The sequence below is a fragment of the Chiloscyllium plagiosum genome, chromosome 21 (assembly GCF_004010195.1).
Source record: "Chiloscyllium plagiosum isolate BGI_BamShark_2017 chromosome 21, ASM401019v2, whole genome shotgun sequence".
Lineage (NCBI taxonomy): Eukaryota > Metazoa > Chordata > Chondrichthyes > Orectolobiformes > Hemiscylliidae > Chiloscyllium > Chiloscyllium plagiosum.
The window spans coordinates 12,044,208-12,061,259 of NC_057730.1; the positions used below are offsets into that span (position 1 = coordinate 12,044,208).

The following is a 17,052-nucleotide window of genomic DNA, read 5'->3' on the forward strand; positions in this document are numbered from 1 at the left end:
GTGGGCCATTAACAGCAGAATGTTTCTTCACAATGTGTAACCTCATGGCCCAGCATATCTCAATAGACAATAAACAATAGGTGCAGGCATGGGCCATTCAGCCCTTCGAGCCTGCACCGCCATTCAACATGATCATGGCTGATCATTCCTAATCAGTATCCTGTTCCTGCCTTATCTCCATAACCCTTGATTCCACTATCTTTGAGAGCTCTATCCAACTCTTTCTTAAATGAATCCAGAGACTGGGCCTCCACTGCACTCTGGGGCAGAGCATTCCACACAGCCACCACTCACTGGGTGAAGAAGTTTCTCCTGTCCTAAATGGTCTAACCTGGTGCTGTGTGATGTTTAACCTAGCTGAAGGGGAAATTGTGTCTTCCTTCTTTTATAGTCAAGTTTTTTCTTCACTCTTGTTGTATTTTCCCACATTCCATTGTCCAAGCTGGTCAGAGGAGTGAAGAAATTTGCCCTCTGAGTATAAATATCAAGCTCTAAAACAATCAGTTCACTGATGTGGATCATAAATGTCTCCATGGACCTATTGAGCTAAATAGTCTGTTTTGCTGTTGTAAATATTTTGCAATATGTTGCAATTTAGTTTTGATGACAACCTCTGATGTGGATATGGGTGAAATATTTCTTCATCGTATAATTTCATTCAGCATTTTTACTGGAATTACATTTCTCCATGAGTTTATCGGAAATTTATTGCAACTGGTTTAAAAATGACAAGAGGGATTGATGAATTCTGATTGCATGTCCTGCGCTTTGGTACAGTCTGAATGCTGATATATTTGTTCCAATCATTTATCTCTCTGAGGAATCAGATCTCAGAAAATGTTGCAGCCTGTCTTTATTGCTTTGCATTGATTCCTCTGGTCAGCACAGTTTCAGTCCTATCAGCCAACCAATTTTCAATCCAATCTAGTACTTTGCCCCCAATACCATGCGCCCTAAGTTTACTCACTAACCTCCTGTGTGGGACTTTATTAAAAGCTTTCTGAAAGTCCAGGTACACTACATCTACTGGATCTCCCTTGTCCATCTTCCGAGTTACATCCTCAAAAAATTCAAGAAGATTAGTCAAGCATGATTTCCCCTTCATAAATCCATGCTGACTCTGTCCTATTCTGTAATTACTATCCAGATGTGCCGTAATTTCATCCTTTATAATAGACTCCAGCATCTTTCCCACCACTGAGGTCAGACTAACTGGTCAATAATTTCCTGCTTTCTCTCTCCCACCTTTCTTAAAAAGTGGTATAACATTAGCCACCCTCCAATCCTCAGGAACCGACCCCGAATCTATTGAACTCTGGAAAATAATCACCAACGCATCCACGATTTCCCGAGCCACCTCCTTCAGTACCCTGGGATGCAGACCATCAGGCCCCGGAGACTTATCAACCTGAAGACCTAACAGTCTCTCCAACACCAAATCTTGGCAAATATTAATTCCCTTAAGTTCAGGTCCTTCAGCTGCTGTTACCTCAGGGAGATTGCTTGTGTCTTCCCCAGTGAACACAGATCTGAAGTACCCATTTAATTCCTCTGCCATTTCTTTGTTCCCCGTAATATATTCCCCTGTTTCTGTCTGCAAGAGCCCAATTTTAGTCCTAACCATTTTTTTGCCTTGCACATACCTAAAAAAAGCTTTTACTATCCTCCTTTATGTTATTGGCCCACTCAACCATTATCTCCCACTCAACCATTCCCATCAAGCTAGGGGATCAATCCTAGTTCAATGAAGAGTGCAGGATTATTCCCATCCTCAATGATGGAAGAGCCCAGCACATCAGTGCAAAAGATAAGGCTGAAGCTTTCACAGCAACCTTCAGCCAGAAGTGCTGAGTGGGTGATCCATCCAGTGGTCTCCAGAATCACAGGTACCAGTCTTCAGCCAATTTGATTCATGCCACTTGCAATTAAGAAGCAATTGGAGACACTGGATACTGCAAAGGCTACGGGCCTCATCTTAGCATCTCTCCTGAAAGACGGCACTTTGAACAATGCAGCCCTCCCTCCAGTGCCTCAGACTTAACTTTTGCCCTCATGTTCTGGAATGGGAGTTGAGCCCAAAACCTTGTGACTCATTCTCTTCATTAATATTGTATTGGGCATAAGGCAGCAATGTAAAATTATCCTCCAACATTGTCAAGTCAAACTCATCAACAAACAAAGCAAGTATAGAAAGAAAAAGGTCAAGGAATGGTTGGAGGCACTGCATAGTGCAAAAACGAGGGCCCTGATAACATTCCAGTAATAGTACTGAAGACTTGTGCTCCAGAACTTGCCACTCCCATAGCCAAGAAGTTGCAGTACAGATAGACAACTAGCTTCCAACTGATAATGTGGAAAATTGCCCTGCACATAAAAAGCAGGATAAATCCAACTCGGCCAATTACCACCCCATCAGTCTACTCTTAATCATCAGTAAAGTGATGGAAGGTGTCATCAACAGGGCTATCAGGCAGCATCTGCTCAGCAATAACCTGCGCGGTGAGGCCCAATTTGGGTTCCACCAGGTCGACTTAGCTCCTGACCTCATTACAGCCATGGTTTAAACATATATAACAGAACTGAATTCCAGAGGTGAAGTGAGAGTGATAGCCCTTGACATCAAAGCCATATTTGACCAAGTGTGTCATGAAGGACCCCTTGCAAAACTGGAATCAACTGGTATCGGGGCAAATTCTCCAGTGTTTGGAGTCATACCTGGCATATAGGAAGATGGTTGTGATTGTTGGAGGTCAGTCATCTCAGCTCCAGGACATCTCTACAGGAGTTCCTCAGGATAGTGTCCTAGGCCCAACTTTTTTCAGCTGCCTCATCAATGACCATCCCTCCATCGTAAAATCAGAAGTGGGGGTGTTTGCTGATGATTGTACAATGTTCAGCACCATTTGTGACTCCCCAGGCACGGAAGCAGTCCACGTCTAAATGCGACAAGATCTGGACAATATCCAGACTTTGCATTTGTGCCACACAAATGCCAGGTAATGAATCTCTCCAACAAGAGACAATCTAACCAACAGCTCTTGACATGCAGTAACATTACCATCGCTGAATCTGCTGCTAACAACATACTTGACGTTACCATTGACCAGAAACTCAACTCAACTTGCCACATAAACACAATGGCTACAAGAGCTGGTCAGAGGTTAGGGATACTGCGGCAAGTAGCTCACCTTCTGACTCCCGAAAGTCTGTCCACCATCCACAAGGCAACAGTCAGGTATGTGATGGAATACTCCTCACTTGTCTGGATGGATGCAGCTCCAACAACCTAAAAAAAGCTTGACATTATCCTGGACAAAACAGTCGGCTTGATTAGCACCACATCCACAAGCATCCACTTCCTGTACAACCACCGATGCTCAGTAGCAGCAGTGTGTACTGTCTGCAAGATGCACTGCAGAAATTCACCAAAGTTTCTTAGACAGCACCTTCCAAACCGAACACTTCCATCTAGAAGGACAAGGGCAGCAGAAACATGGGAACACCACCCCCTGCAAGTTCCCCTCCAAGCCACTCACCATCCTGACTTGGAAATATATCGCCGTTCCTTCAGTTTTGCTGGATCAAAAGTCCTGAAATTCTCTCCCTAAGGGCATTGTGGGTCTACCAACAGCACCTGGATCACGGAGGTTCAAGAAGGCAGCTCACCAAGCACCTTTTCATGAGCGACTAAGGATGGGCGATAAATGCTGGCCCATCCAGCAACACCCACATCCAATGAGTGAATAAAAAAACCTTCCTCCTTAGCTTCATGACCTGACTATTCCAGTGCATGTCTAGCTAGTCCCCACATGCTACCCTCCATAAACTTGAGGCTTTGAAATTCACTTCCATATCTCTCTGCCTCTCCATTTCCCTCTCTGCCTTTAAGATAGCTCTCAAAGAAAAACATCTTTCACCAATCTTCTGTCCATCTTCTCAAATATTGCAGTGCATGTCTAATTTTGTTTTATGGCTTTGTTTCTGTGACGTACTTTAAAACATTTTATTACATCCAAGGGGCTACATAAATATAAGTTTGAAGTTGTTGTTATGGGGAGGTGGTGGCATACTGGTAATACCAGTGGGTAATGGACTAATGTTCTGAGGACATTGATTCCAATCTTATCACAGCAGCTTGGATGAAAAAGCTGGCCTAATGGCACCTATATGACCACAGTCACTTGTTGTAATAATACGAATGTCTCTTCACTAATGTCTTTTCAGGAACGAAATCTGCCATCCTTAGCAGATCTACATGTGATTTCAAACATAATGCAATATTAATGACTCTTTACTGCCCACTGGGCAATTAGAAATGTACAAAAATATTGGTCTAGTCTGCAACACTTACATGCCATGAAGTATATTTTTAAGAAATCTCATACATTGTGCCAGCAATTATTCAGCTTTCCGTCACAGAGCAGAAGAAGAATCATATTGCACTCAAAATGCTAACTCTGCTTCTCTCTCCACCTGACCTGTTGGGTTTCCCTTTGTCTTGAAATGTGCCTTGCTATCAATTTATGCTTAAATTCCAACACAGATATACCCCAGAGGACTTCCTCAAGAAGAGATTAAGAAGTTGGGAATAATCCTTACCGTGTACACCAATGATGATATCAGCCAGTGGAACATAACAGATCCTGATGTACTTGCAGAAGCAGTACAGAACACTGGAAGTGCTGTAATGGTAAGGAGCTGCACTGGGTTTACAAACTCTCACTTAAATGGTATAATAATTCCTGTGTCATAGGAATAGACCCTTCAGCCCCTTCAGCCAATTTAGTCATTCCGTTAGATCACAGCAGATCCATATAACTTTTGTTCATCAGGAATAAAATTCTACTATCCTAGAACTGTACAATTCAGCCCATTGAGACTGAGATTGTTTTATTTTGAAGTTGCTCTCCTCCCACCTCCTGCATACTCCTATCCTTAAATTCTTTCTCCTGTGAATATTGGTCTGAATCCCTGATGAAGATTGCTACTCAATCTGTAATCATTGCTGCAATGAGGCAGGATACTCCAAATCTCGACCGCTCGTTGTATGAGAAACATTGCCTCCCAATTGCCTCTGTTTCATTTGCAAATCGCTTTGAGTCTGAACCAATCTCTAATTTGAAATATCTTTCTGGTTTCAGACTATTGCATTGCAGTCACACTATCTGAAAGGACTTGGGGTATTAGATGCAACTGCATTAAATGTAATTGATGGCCCAATGCTGTGTACAGCCAGTGAAGAGAAACTAGAAACCATTTCTCGCACTGAGCTCAGGTGAGTGTTGCATTCTCTGAGATGTATCATTTTAGCACATCTCTGATGTAGGCTTTGCCTCCAACTAAGCTGGAGTCTGGCATCTTTACACCCTCAGGCACACGATCTGAGACAGTGAAGGTATATTGAGTATCTTTTAACAGTACACTGACATACCATCCTTGAGATGTGGCACTGAAGCCTGTATTCTTCAGGGTTAAGCATTAGCACTTTTCTTTGTAGCTCAGTTGGCTCGATGAGTGGAGTTTGGTGCAAAATAAAGCCAACTGCATGGGTTCAAACCCCTTACTGGTTGTGGTAGTTCAAGGGGTTCTGCCTCCTCCCCTTATCCCACACTTGTGGACTGGTTTCCCTTCAGCCAGACCTAACTGATTAACTCTCTTTAGTGGAGAGAGGTGTCTATGGTCCTTGATGGCTCCTCACCTTTCACTTCTTTGCCAGTTCAGCCTGTCCAGTAAAAATACACAAAAGCATCTGATAAAGAGCTGGAAGCATGCACAACAACAAATGTTGACTTTTACCACAACTTGACTTCGAGCCTGGGCAGCGTTAAACCTGAGGATTCCAGAAAGTGTCAGATAAAACATTACAGTCGCAACTATGATAGCAATTAACAGCTAAGGAGCATTTCATGTGAGCAGGTGGCTCCTTGTTCAGGGGGTCAAATTAAACACTTCCGTAATGGGTAGGATTATCATAAATGTTTCTAAGAAAAGCACTTACCTTTACAGAGCACAACCTCGGTATATCCTAAAGTGTTGATGCTATTGACAAATACAATAGGCAATTTCTGCACAGCAAGTTTCCACACAAAACAGAGAAAATCACCAGGTAATAAGCTTTAGTGATGTTGGTCAAGGAGCCAATATTGGCCAGGGAGAATGTCTCTGTTGTTCCTGGAATAGTGCTATGGAATTGTTTACAAAGAGTCATACAGCATGGAAATAGGCCAGTCAGTCCAACACATCCATGCTGACGAGATATCCCAAACTTAACTAGTGTCATTTACCTGCATTTGGTCCATATCCCTCTAAAACTTTCCTGCTCACATAACTGTCCAAATGTCTTCTAAATGTTGTAATTATACCCACCTCTACCAACTTCTCTGCCAGTTCATTCCATGCATGCTCTACCCTCTGTGTGAAAAGTTTGTCAGACAGGATCTTCATTTAACATCTCTTAAAGTTGGCACATCTGACAATACAGTCCTCCCTCAGTGCTGAACTGAAGTGTATTCAGTTCCCCCAGTGTAAGACTGACACCTATAACCTTGTGACGCAGAGACAAGTGTGCCCCTTGCCATTGCTGTGTGATGGTTTTGTTTCTAATCTCTTTTTATGGTCTGCACATTGTTGTCTCCAACTCATATGTAAGCAAATAATTGTTATTGAATCTGTTGCTACATATGTTCAAACTTGTATATCTTCTGCCTAATGGAAAAGGGTGGAAGAGAGTATAATCAGGGTGGGAGGGGTCTTTGATTATGTTCATTGCTTACCCAAGGCAGTGGGAAGTGTAGATGGTGTCAATGGATGGAAGGCTGGTTTGTGCGATGGACTGGACTGTATTTGCAACTCTCTGTATTTTCTTGCAGTCTTAGGAAGACTAGTTGCCAAACCACACTGTGAAGCATCCAGAGAGGATGCTTTTTATGGTGTATCTATAAAAATTGGCAAGAGTCCTTTCAGACATGCTGAATTTCCTAACCCTTCTGAGGAAGTAAAGCCATTGTTGTGCTTTCTTGACATGTTGTGTCGACATGGACCAGGACAGATTGTTGGTGATCACCACTCCCAGGAACGTGACGCTCTTGACCATCACCACCCCAGTACCATTGATACAGACAGAGGTGTGCCCTCCACTCCACTTCCTGAAGTCAGTGACCAGCTCCTTCGTTTTGATGATGGAGATTTGTAGTCTTTGTACCCGTCTTGGAAACGAACATCCCCCTCCATCACCTCATTAATAAGATACATATCAACATTTTAAACCAAAATGAGGGCGCCGACCCCATCTGGGGTCACGAGCTCCATGGTAACAATGGCTGCTGTGGGTGTCTGACCGAGTTCAGCTCTAAAAGGCAGCCATTCTCAGGACAATCCAGTGCCCCAGCTCTCACAGATCTCTATCCTGCACCCATTGGGGTCCTTCCATCTCCATTCTCACAGATCTGTACCAGCTCCCCACATTCACCATTCTCTCAAATCTCAATGAGTGGTCAGAACAGTTTTCAAGGCTCAAGAATGGGGCCATGGTTTGAAAATGTTTGGAAAACACTGTCGTAAACTCTAATTAACTTGCCTCTCGAATGGTGAGCCCTGGTTCCCCACTGTGCGCATTCGCTAACCATTGCGTTAAATGGTTAGTGAATCAAATCTGCAGTCGAAGCCATGTTTCTCTGGTTTCTTCAAAAGCACGGTGCCCCCTAGTGAAGTCTACATGGTGTGTTCAAGTAACCAGCTTAAAGGTTAGACTGTTACTACTGACCCAAGGCAAGGCATGGACTAATGAGGTTCTCTGTAAAATGAGAAGGAAATAGCTCCTCATTTTGAACTAAGGGAATATGACTGGTTTAGTCAACATACACAGTACCATCATTCTAAAAAAGGGTTTTAACATAATGTCCTAACCATTCTGTCACAGGAAAGTGAAGCCAATTGATATTTCTGCATGTTCTCAGGCAAAGAAAGAAATAATTTTTGGGATTGCTAAACATGCATTCCAGCATCACACTGCTAACCGGCAAACCTATTATAACTTGATCAAACCGTACCTTGGTAAGTAATATTACAATCTGACAAATTTAGTTTCTAGATTAATTTTTGAGGATATTGTTAAAGTTGAAATATTTAACAACATTCACAATATTTAATAATTGCAATATTTCTGCTCTTCTTTCTGAATTTTTTTATAGTGGTTTTTAATTAACATGTATTCATGTTCAGACACTCACATTCACCTTCAGAGACACATGCTGCATGTGCTGACACACATTCACATACACACAGACTTTAACAGATATGTATGCAAACACACATTTATAGACACATTCACACACCATTCACATACACACACTCACATGTAAACATGCACACAAATATATTCCCATGCACACACTTACATTCACACATAGGCACCACACTTCCACACACGTGTACATGAGCAATCACACATACACACATTTCAGGCAAATGCACGCGCACACAATCACACACGCACACATTCTGACACATACTCACACATATTAACACAAATGCATAGACGCACATATACATGCTGAAGTAACAGTCTTTCTATTTTCCTGAAGACGGTGCTACAGCAGCTGACCTGCGGATTTTAGCTATCAGCAGGATCAACATGGACTATGAAACATTCGAGAGACTCAATCCAGCTGAAGTAGAAGTAGGTGCCAATGGAAAATTTGAATTTGTCCTGAGCTGTGGGTCTGCATTTTTATTTGAAGTACTTTTCTTATAGATTATTAAATGAGGCAAAATAATGAAACCTCCAGTCTAGTTTCCGAGAGTTGAAACCCAAATTCTTCTCTCAATGTTTCAAGCTGATCTTTCCAGCTAAAATCTAAACCAAACTAGAAAAATCCTTGACTGGGAGAGCTGGCCACTCCCCTTTCATTGTACAAGTATTTAAAAAAAATCCAAAGACAACATAATCTTGTTATAGGAGCAGCAGCATCACAACATCATGTTCAAATGAAAGGCTAGAGCATGCTGGCTACCACACCGGCACATGTCAGTTGCCATAGGAACCAAACCCAGGGTTTCAGATGTGGTACTGAAGGACCTGGGCAAGGAGGTCCTAATGGAGAAAGCTTGTTCTTTACCGGTAAGGGATCACAGTTATGCCTAGTGTTGTGCAGCACCACAAGCTGCTCTCCTTGGCCTCACCTACTGCCATTCCTCATACACAATACAGGCAGTAAGGTGCTGATGAACAGCCACTCCCTCGATATCTTCTGGTACCTGCCATAATGAAGCTGCAAGGTGGAGTATTACAGTGCTCCCCTTTATCGGGATGATGGCCTCAGAGAATTCCCAAAACACTTGTGGATAGTGTTGCTGACACCTTGAATAATTGGCCCAGAAAGTCTTCCTAACACGTTTCAAATTCCTGCTTTAAACTCTAGCAGTGATTGGAAAGTAAAAGGCGATTCAAAGCTTTAGCTAGTGCTTGAAATCCCCTTCAGTAAGAATAAGCTCTGTAGCTCTCTCTCTAAATCTGTCCACCTCCGCCATTAAGCAGCTCCTTAAGCAAGGCTTTTGGCAATCTGGCCTTCTCATCTCTGTTGGGCATTAGATCATAATTATAAGATCATTAGAAAAGAAACAGGAATTGGCCATTCAGTTCGTCAAATCTGCTCTGCTACTCAATAGAATCACAGCTGGCCTGAACTCCAGTTGCCTCCCAGTTCCATAACCCATAACTGTCTTGTAGATCACACCTTCAGTACTTGCAATCACTCTGCCTTCACTTTAGCTTTTGAAAGAGAATTCTAAAGGCGAACTGCCTCTCAGAGAAAGAATTCCTCCTCATCTCAATCTTAATTAGACACCCCTTATTTTTGAAACCTTTCCACCTAGTTCTCAATTCTCATGGGAAACAACTACTTTGTTGAAACCCCTCTGAATTGAAACGTTTCAGTAAGATCATCTCATATTGTTTTAAACTCTAGTGAACGCAGGCCCAATCTTCTCAACCTTATCTCATACAACGCTTTGACTTAGGAATCAGCCTAGTGAACCCTCTGAACCACTTCCAATACTCCTAACGTAAGGAGCCCAAAACTGTACCCAGGGCTCACCAGTGCCCTGTACAGGAATGTTCCTACTTTTGCACTCCATCCCTCCAGTTGCCTTCCATTTAGTAGATGTGCTATCATGTTAACATTTGACATACAAGGATGCCAAGATCCTTCTGTCCCTTGTTATTATACTCCTGTGAATATTTGGATTTATTTTAACACATGAAAGGCCTTGTATAAATTATTGCAGTTGTTTATTCACAGCGAGCTGCTTGTTGCTCAGAGAGGCTATTAGATCAGGTCTTCTCATAGTCAAAGTGACAAAGACCCATCAATCCTCGGGCTGGTCATTCTAATTGCGCATTTCAAGCCCTTCAGCCAGTTGGCAGCTTGTGTTCAGTGCAACATTTCAGCATGAGGCCACGTCGAAGTTCCAGGGGAAAATCACTGTCTTATTTTAAGGCGGAAAGATCATAAGCCAAATTTTACACAATGGAACTGTATCATTAGCTTTCTCGTTATCCGTTCACGTTAATTTTCAATGCTTTGGAACGTTCTTCATAAAGCAACTCAGTTAAGTTTAGTTTGGGATGTTCCTTCATATTGACCACACTTCCACAAAGAAACACCATCATTTCCTATCATGAGTGAGTTACAAGTGCTGATCATCCTTTTTAAATGCTAATCTTGCATTGCATTGCTAATTACTAGCTGTCCTAAGAAAGGAGGGGATGGACCTTTCCTTGTACTTCTTTGCCAGTGATTTAACATTGTTAACTACAAATCACTTTGGAAGAGAGTTAGGAATCAACCACAAAGGAAATCAGGAAATGCTGGAACCAGGTCTGGCAGATCTATTCCGAGAGAAATAGAGGTAATGATTCTTCCATCAGGTCTGTGAATAGGAATTGGGTTCAGAAAAGAGTTACCAGGATGTTGCCAGGTATGGAAGGTTTGAGTTATAAGGACAAGCTAGATAGGCTGGGACTCTTTTCACTAGCGTGTAGGAGATTGAGAGGTGACCTTACAGAGATTTATAAAATCATGAGGGGTCTAGATAGGGTGTCTTTTCTCTATGGTCAGGGATTTCAAGACCAGGGGCCCTGTTTTTAAGGTGAGAGGAGAGAGATTTATAAAAGACATGAGAGGCATTTTTTTTTACACAAAGGGAGGTTTGTGTGTGGAATGAAGTTCCAAAGAAAATGGTGAATGTGGGTAAAGTTACAATGTTGAAAAGACATTTGGATAAGTATATGAAGAAGAAATGTTTTGAAGAGATATGCATCAAGGGCAGGCAGATGGGGCTTGTTTAGTTTGGGAGTATGGTCAGCATGGGCTGCTTGGGCCGAAGGGTCTGTTTCCATGCTGTATGACTCAATGAGTAGGTTTTAAGCAAGTGAAGGGAGGGAGTGTTAGTAGGGGACGATCTGTGACCTGTGGAGGACAGGCCCCAATAATTAAAAAACAGTAGTGGGACAAGTAACAAAACTAAACACGTGCCTAGATGAGGTGTCGATGGCCGAACTATTGCTCTCCAACTGAAAGGTAAAGGGAATATGAAGAAAACAAGAAGAAATCAAACCAGGGAAAAAAAACATAAATCCAAATGGGGTCAGAGCTTATAAAAAAAACATAAATCCAAATGGGGTCAGAGCTTATGATCTAAGTCTATCATCTAGAAGGCTATAAAGTGTCCAGTGTTGTGTGTGTGTGTGTGTGTGTGTGGAACTTGCTTTAAGCTTCCTCGGAAGACTGTAGTAGGCCAAGGTGAGAAAATTAGGACAAGGCAGAGATGACAGGTGACAGGAAGCATTCCATGTTTGGTTTTCCCATTGTAAAGAGGATAACATCGGGAACATTGAAGGAGCTCAGTGATGTTACCAGAACTTCAAGGATCAGAATATAAGGGACTAACTTGCTTTTAAAGACTTGCTTTTACTCTGTTATGTAAATGAAAGGGGTAATTGATTGGAATGATGGCAAGTTTTAATTGACAATTCAGGGAAAGTTTTCCACAGGTGGAGGAGCTTAGGATGAAGAACATCATCTGAAAATCAGAACCAGCTAATTCAGGACAGAATTTAAAAAGTATTACTGCATGAAAGGAGTTGTTGAAGTTTGGAACCATCTCCCTCAAAAGTAGTAGATGCTGACTCAATTAATACTTTTAAATATCAGATTAGAAGATATTTTCAAGCCTGGGATTCAAAGGGATGTGGAGTCAAGAGAAATGAATAGAGTTAGAATAGATAGTAGCCACAATTTCACCGAATAGTGGAACAGACTCACGGGGCTGAATAGCCTACTCCTGTTCTTACATCCGATGTACACATTGGCTGTCGCCAGTGGATTCTTGGTGAACTTAAAATGATTATAACAAGAATACACAACACTTAAATAAATACTAATTAAATTTCCTTCTATGCCATCACGAGAGCAAGAGTTCTAGATCACAGACAGTTAAAAAAAAGCAATGTATTTTGGCTGAAACAAGCCTGAAGTTTGGACTGGTAAACCTGATATGAACTAGAAGAGCTTTGCAGTGTTTCACCGTGCAGCAGGCTGCTCAGGAAGTTGTTTTTACAGGTCTTCCTGGTGATTATCATCTCAAAGTAGATGAGAGAGTGAGACCTACTGAGCTTATGCTTAGAAGAACTCCAGCGGCCTTTAAACTCAGCCTTAAAACAAGATAGAGAAGCTGGAAAAGAAGAGAGAAATCAAGGAAGTGGTAATGTCTGCAGACTGGATTAGCAGCACGGTAACACAGATTAGAACAAGGAAAACTGAGAGCATGAGTTAATCCAGATGATTTCAATTGAAAATATTTCACCAGCCGATAACAAATATTGAAGATATTTTACCCCCAGTAAGCCAAGGTGTAGGTTTTATTGCCCTGAATAGAGAGGATGGATACTGGCAAATGAAACTGATGAAACCAGGACTTGTCTAACCAAAGTCTAGTTACCATTGGGGTGGCACCGATAATTAGATATGCCATTTGGTATTTTCCCTGCTCCAGAAGAATATTCATGTGGACCAGCCAATTATATTTCTAGAGTAGACGGCAATTGTGAACACTGTGCCCGTCATTGAATGTGGACAAATGTACCTACCAAAGACATGGAAAGTAGACTAGTCCAGTGACTAATGTCATGTTGTAGACAAACTACCTCTCCCAGCGGTACAAAAAAAAGATAAGAATAGTCATAGTAGTGAGTCACAAAAATAAAGTGAAAGCCGAATTTACCTTTGACAAAGTTGCCAAATCATTGCCAGAATTATTGATCTGGTTAGAGTGAAAATATTCAACAGTCTCAACAAAATTCAATTGACTGGGCAATTTGAGACTGGTGCAGAGATACTGTCACTTTGATCGTATACAGTGAAATGAGAATAAGCAGCTAAACTGACATCACCACAAACATCGTTATTTAACTAGAGAAGCTGCAATGTCTAATGGCTGATGAGAAAGGAGTGATGTTACTAACTGCACAGGCTACAGAGTCTATCATCAGTAAATGGCTCAGCAGCAGCACCACTGCTGTAACACCTGCCACAGCAATGACATTTGCTGGCGAAGGAACACCACCTCAGGAATAAACTAAAACAGATGCACAAACAATGATAATTTGCACTTATACCATTAGAAGACTTGGATGCTTCAAAGATGACGCATGCAATGCATGACCAGAGATAGCCAAAGATATACAAAGATAGCCAAAGATGAACAAACAGCTTTTGTTCTGAAAACGAATAATGCTGGAAATCACAGCAGGTCAGGCAGCATCTGTAGTGAGAGAGAGCAAGCTAATGTTTCAAGTCTGGATGATTCTTCATCAGAGCAAAGAGCTTTGTTCGTGAGAGATCATTTTCTTTATAGATCATGGATTTTGGATAACTTGCAATTGCAAATTATAGTGCAGGCATTTTAGAATATTTTTTGAAAGAAGGTAGATACACTGTGACTTCAGATGTGGTTGGTCTCAGCTTAGAGGGTGTGGTATTAAAGTAAGCGCATGGGACACTGATCATATTACATGATTGCCGATCTCTTTCAGAAACTCTCTGCTCAGAGACTGCGTGGGCTTCTTGGTATAAACCTTAATTATCTGAAAGAAAATGAAAGCCAAGAAATAGTGCAGCGTTGGGTTGACTCACACACAGCGGCTGAGGTTATGAGTCTGGGCATTGGACTTCGAAAAGGAGAATCTTCAGCAGAACTGGGAACCTTTCCCTTTCAGGATTTGCTGATACCAGGTGAGGAGGGATGAACAGGACTTCTTCTGCTCCCACTCCTTGATTGACCACAATGAGTTTTGGAATATTTTAGAAAGAGTGCTGGATTGCCAATTCTGCGTGTATTTGACTGCTTGTAGTAATTAAATTGGGTAGAAATTCTTGCGTTAAAATGTAAAGGGTTAGTTTTATTATTGAAACCCATTCTAGAGATATATTATAAACATATTAAAAATGTACTATTACACACCACCTCCCAACAAGGCAGAAACACACTTAGTCCCCATGCAAAATGGAAACACAATTTCGCAGAGTATCAGCTGTGAAATTTGGCCAAGTGAGAAATAATCATCATAAGTAGAATCATTAAAAGTTCATTCATTGGGTCCAGATGTTTCGGTTTTGTTGTAACCATTCATGAGATGTGGGCATCACTGCCCATGTCAGTACTTATTGCCCATCACTAACTTCCTTTACCTTGAACTGTTGTAGTCCATGGCATGTAGAGGCACCCACAGTGCTATCTGGGGGCAAGTTGCAGGATTTTGACACAGCGCCAGTGAGAATGAAAGACAATATCATTCAAAGTCAGGAAGGTGTATATCTTGGAGAGGAATTTGCAACTGGTGGTACTCCCAAGTGTCTCTGCTGCCCTTGTCTCCTTGGTAATAAATGTGACAGGTTTGGAAGCTGTGTCTGTTGATGCATCTTGGCATTGTGCATAAGAGGCAAAGGGAGCAAATTTAAAAGGTGGTGATTATTTGCCAGTCAAGTAGGCTGTTTTGTCCTGCATGGTGTTGAGTTTCTCACTCACCGTTCTAGAAAGTTTGACAGCTATTAGCAGAAAGTCTCTGTCCGCTGTAGACACTATACTCAGGAAAAGGGGGTGCAGAACGTAGATGAAATGTTGATGTGAGAGAGGGTCCAAAGTGGCTGCCCTACTGCAGAACCAACAGTTGAACTGTAAACTCAATGTGTAAGCTCACATGAACCACTCTCTGTCTTGGTCAACAGAAGTTCAAAACTGTGTGAATTCTGAAAGATTAATGTAAATCTGCAGTTTTTGTGTCTCACTAGGGTAGAATGTGAATTAACAGATGCTTCAAAAAGTGTCCATTATTTACTTATCATAAAGGTGTGCTCCTTTAAAAAGGTTTATGAGCAGCTCATGAAACCGCAAATGAACATTTCACATCTTTATAACAGAATGCAAGTTTTTTTTTACATAAGTCATTCTCCACACTGAGGAGAACAGTAGGTACAATCAGGTTTGATTGATACCATCATGGGAGCAGGATACAGATATTTTATCTGACAACTGTGCTGTCCCTAAGGATACAAATATTTACTCCTTTCAATGCTCAGAACTACTAAGGTGGTGAGTATTGTCATAGTCACAAAAACTTCCATTTATAAATAATTACATTAAAATGTGCATAGAAAAAAATTAACAACCCATCATTTTACACAACTGGAATACAGAATGTAAATGAAATTCAGTTTGAAAAGTGAACCCCCTGTTCTTCAGTGTCAAGTGATATTTTGGAAAGATGATATTTTATACTAAAAGAAAATCTTGAAAACAGTTGCACACCATAACTATTTACAATGTGCTTCTTTATTTCAGATTATGCACTAAATAATTTAGCTTCAGTCAAGAACAACAATCTTTTGTCTTTCACTTACATTGCTGTGATGGGAATCATATTGCAGTATGTATGATAACTGGGATTCAGCCTGCCTATGCTGTCTGGCATGTTAAATGGAAAATACCAGAACCTCTGGCATCAAGAATCTAGAGAGGGATATGCATACAAGGTGGATTCTGTTTGTAACAACCCACTCTGGGCTAGCTTTGACATTTTCTAGACAAATCCATGGCTGGGTACAAATACAGGTAACAGCTTTGGGTTGTCACTGGAAATATAGCGAACTTCCTTAGATGTGCTCCTGATCTGCAGCTATAATCTTACTGAAGTGGTGTGGGAACACCACTTTGGGATGAGCTCCAGGGAAATTCTCAGCTTGCATCTTATTTGTTTATATGGTCCGTCAGTAAAATTTCAAGCAAGGTCCATCCAGGGCCTGAGGCGTACTCAGGCCTAACCCCTGTCACTGCCTTTCCCCCTACAATGTATTGCTTATCATTAAAACTTGGTCAGTATTTACGTAAGATCTCCTTTCCTCTCTTTAGAGTCATGGGGTGGGATCTGGGCTTCTTTCCTTTGCATGGTGTTTGTAGTGAAAACACAAATGTGTATGTAAAAATAGCATAATCTCATTATAAACATTGAATAAAAGTGACTGAAGAACCAATTGTGACATATCTTGGTTTTTTACTTTGTCATTAAAATAACTCTAAACCATGTTTGTCATTCCTGTTTAATGGACTCCTTATGGAATGGATGCATAATAATATGCAAAATATTTTCCTTGACTCTTTACAGAACATTATAAATACCTTTGATTGTGAAGGGATGCTGTTGCTTAACCAGAGTACACGTAGCGCCACGTTCTGTGCAAAGCGCTGTGCCAGGTTAGAACCAGATTACTTCCTTGAAGGTGACAATAGGGCCACTGGCCATCCTGACTACACACTATGTATCTCTACATAAATGTCCATCATTCTTTCCCTATACTCCAGCCTATTCAAGCTACCACCTAACCTGTTATAACAGTCTATGGGGGGAGCAAGAAATAACATAATGCCTTCTCCCTGGGCCTGACCTGAGCTCACTTGTTCCCAGTAACTCACTGTGTGCAGGTTCCACCTTGCCCGCTG

General features: G+C 41.4%; 1 protein-coding gene across 4 annotated transcripts in view; it reads left to right on the top strand.

Moving 5' to 3' along the window:
• LOC122560384 (mesothelin-like protein) overlaps nt 1–16,586 on the top strand; it is a 33,374-nt gene extending 16,788 nt beyond the window's left edge. For all 4 annotated transcript variants that reach the window (XM_043711022.1, XM_043711019.1, XM_043711020.1 and 1 more), the window contains 6 exons: nt 4,544–4,690; nt 5,142–5,275; nt 7,919–8,052; nt 8,583–8,677; nt 14,093–14,291; nt 15,898–16,586. In XM_043711022.1, the coding sequence (XP_043566957.1) occupies nt 4,544–4,690; nt 5,142–5,275; nt 7,919–8,052; nt 8,583–8,677; nt 14,093–14,291; nt 15,898–15,992 (804 nt within the window). In that variant the 3' untranslated portion in view covers nt 15,993–16,586. The remainder of the gene's footprint in view (nt 1–4,543; nt 4,691–5,141; nt 5,276–7,918; nt 8,053–8,582; nt 8,678–14,092; nt 14,292–15,897) is intronic.
• The last annotated feature ends 466 nt before the right edge of the window (nt 16,587–17,052 follow it).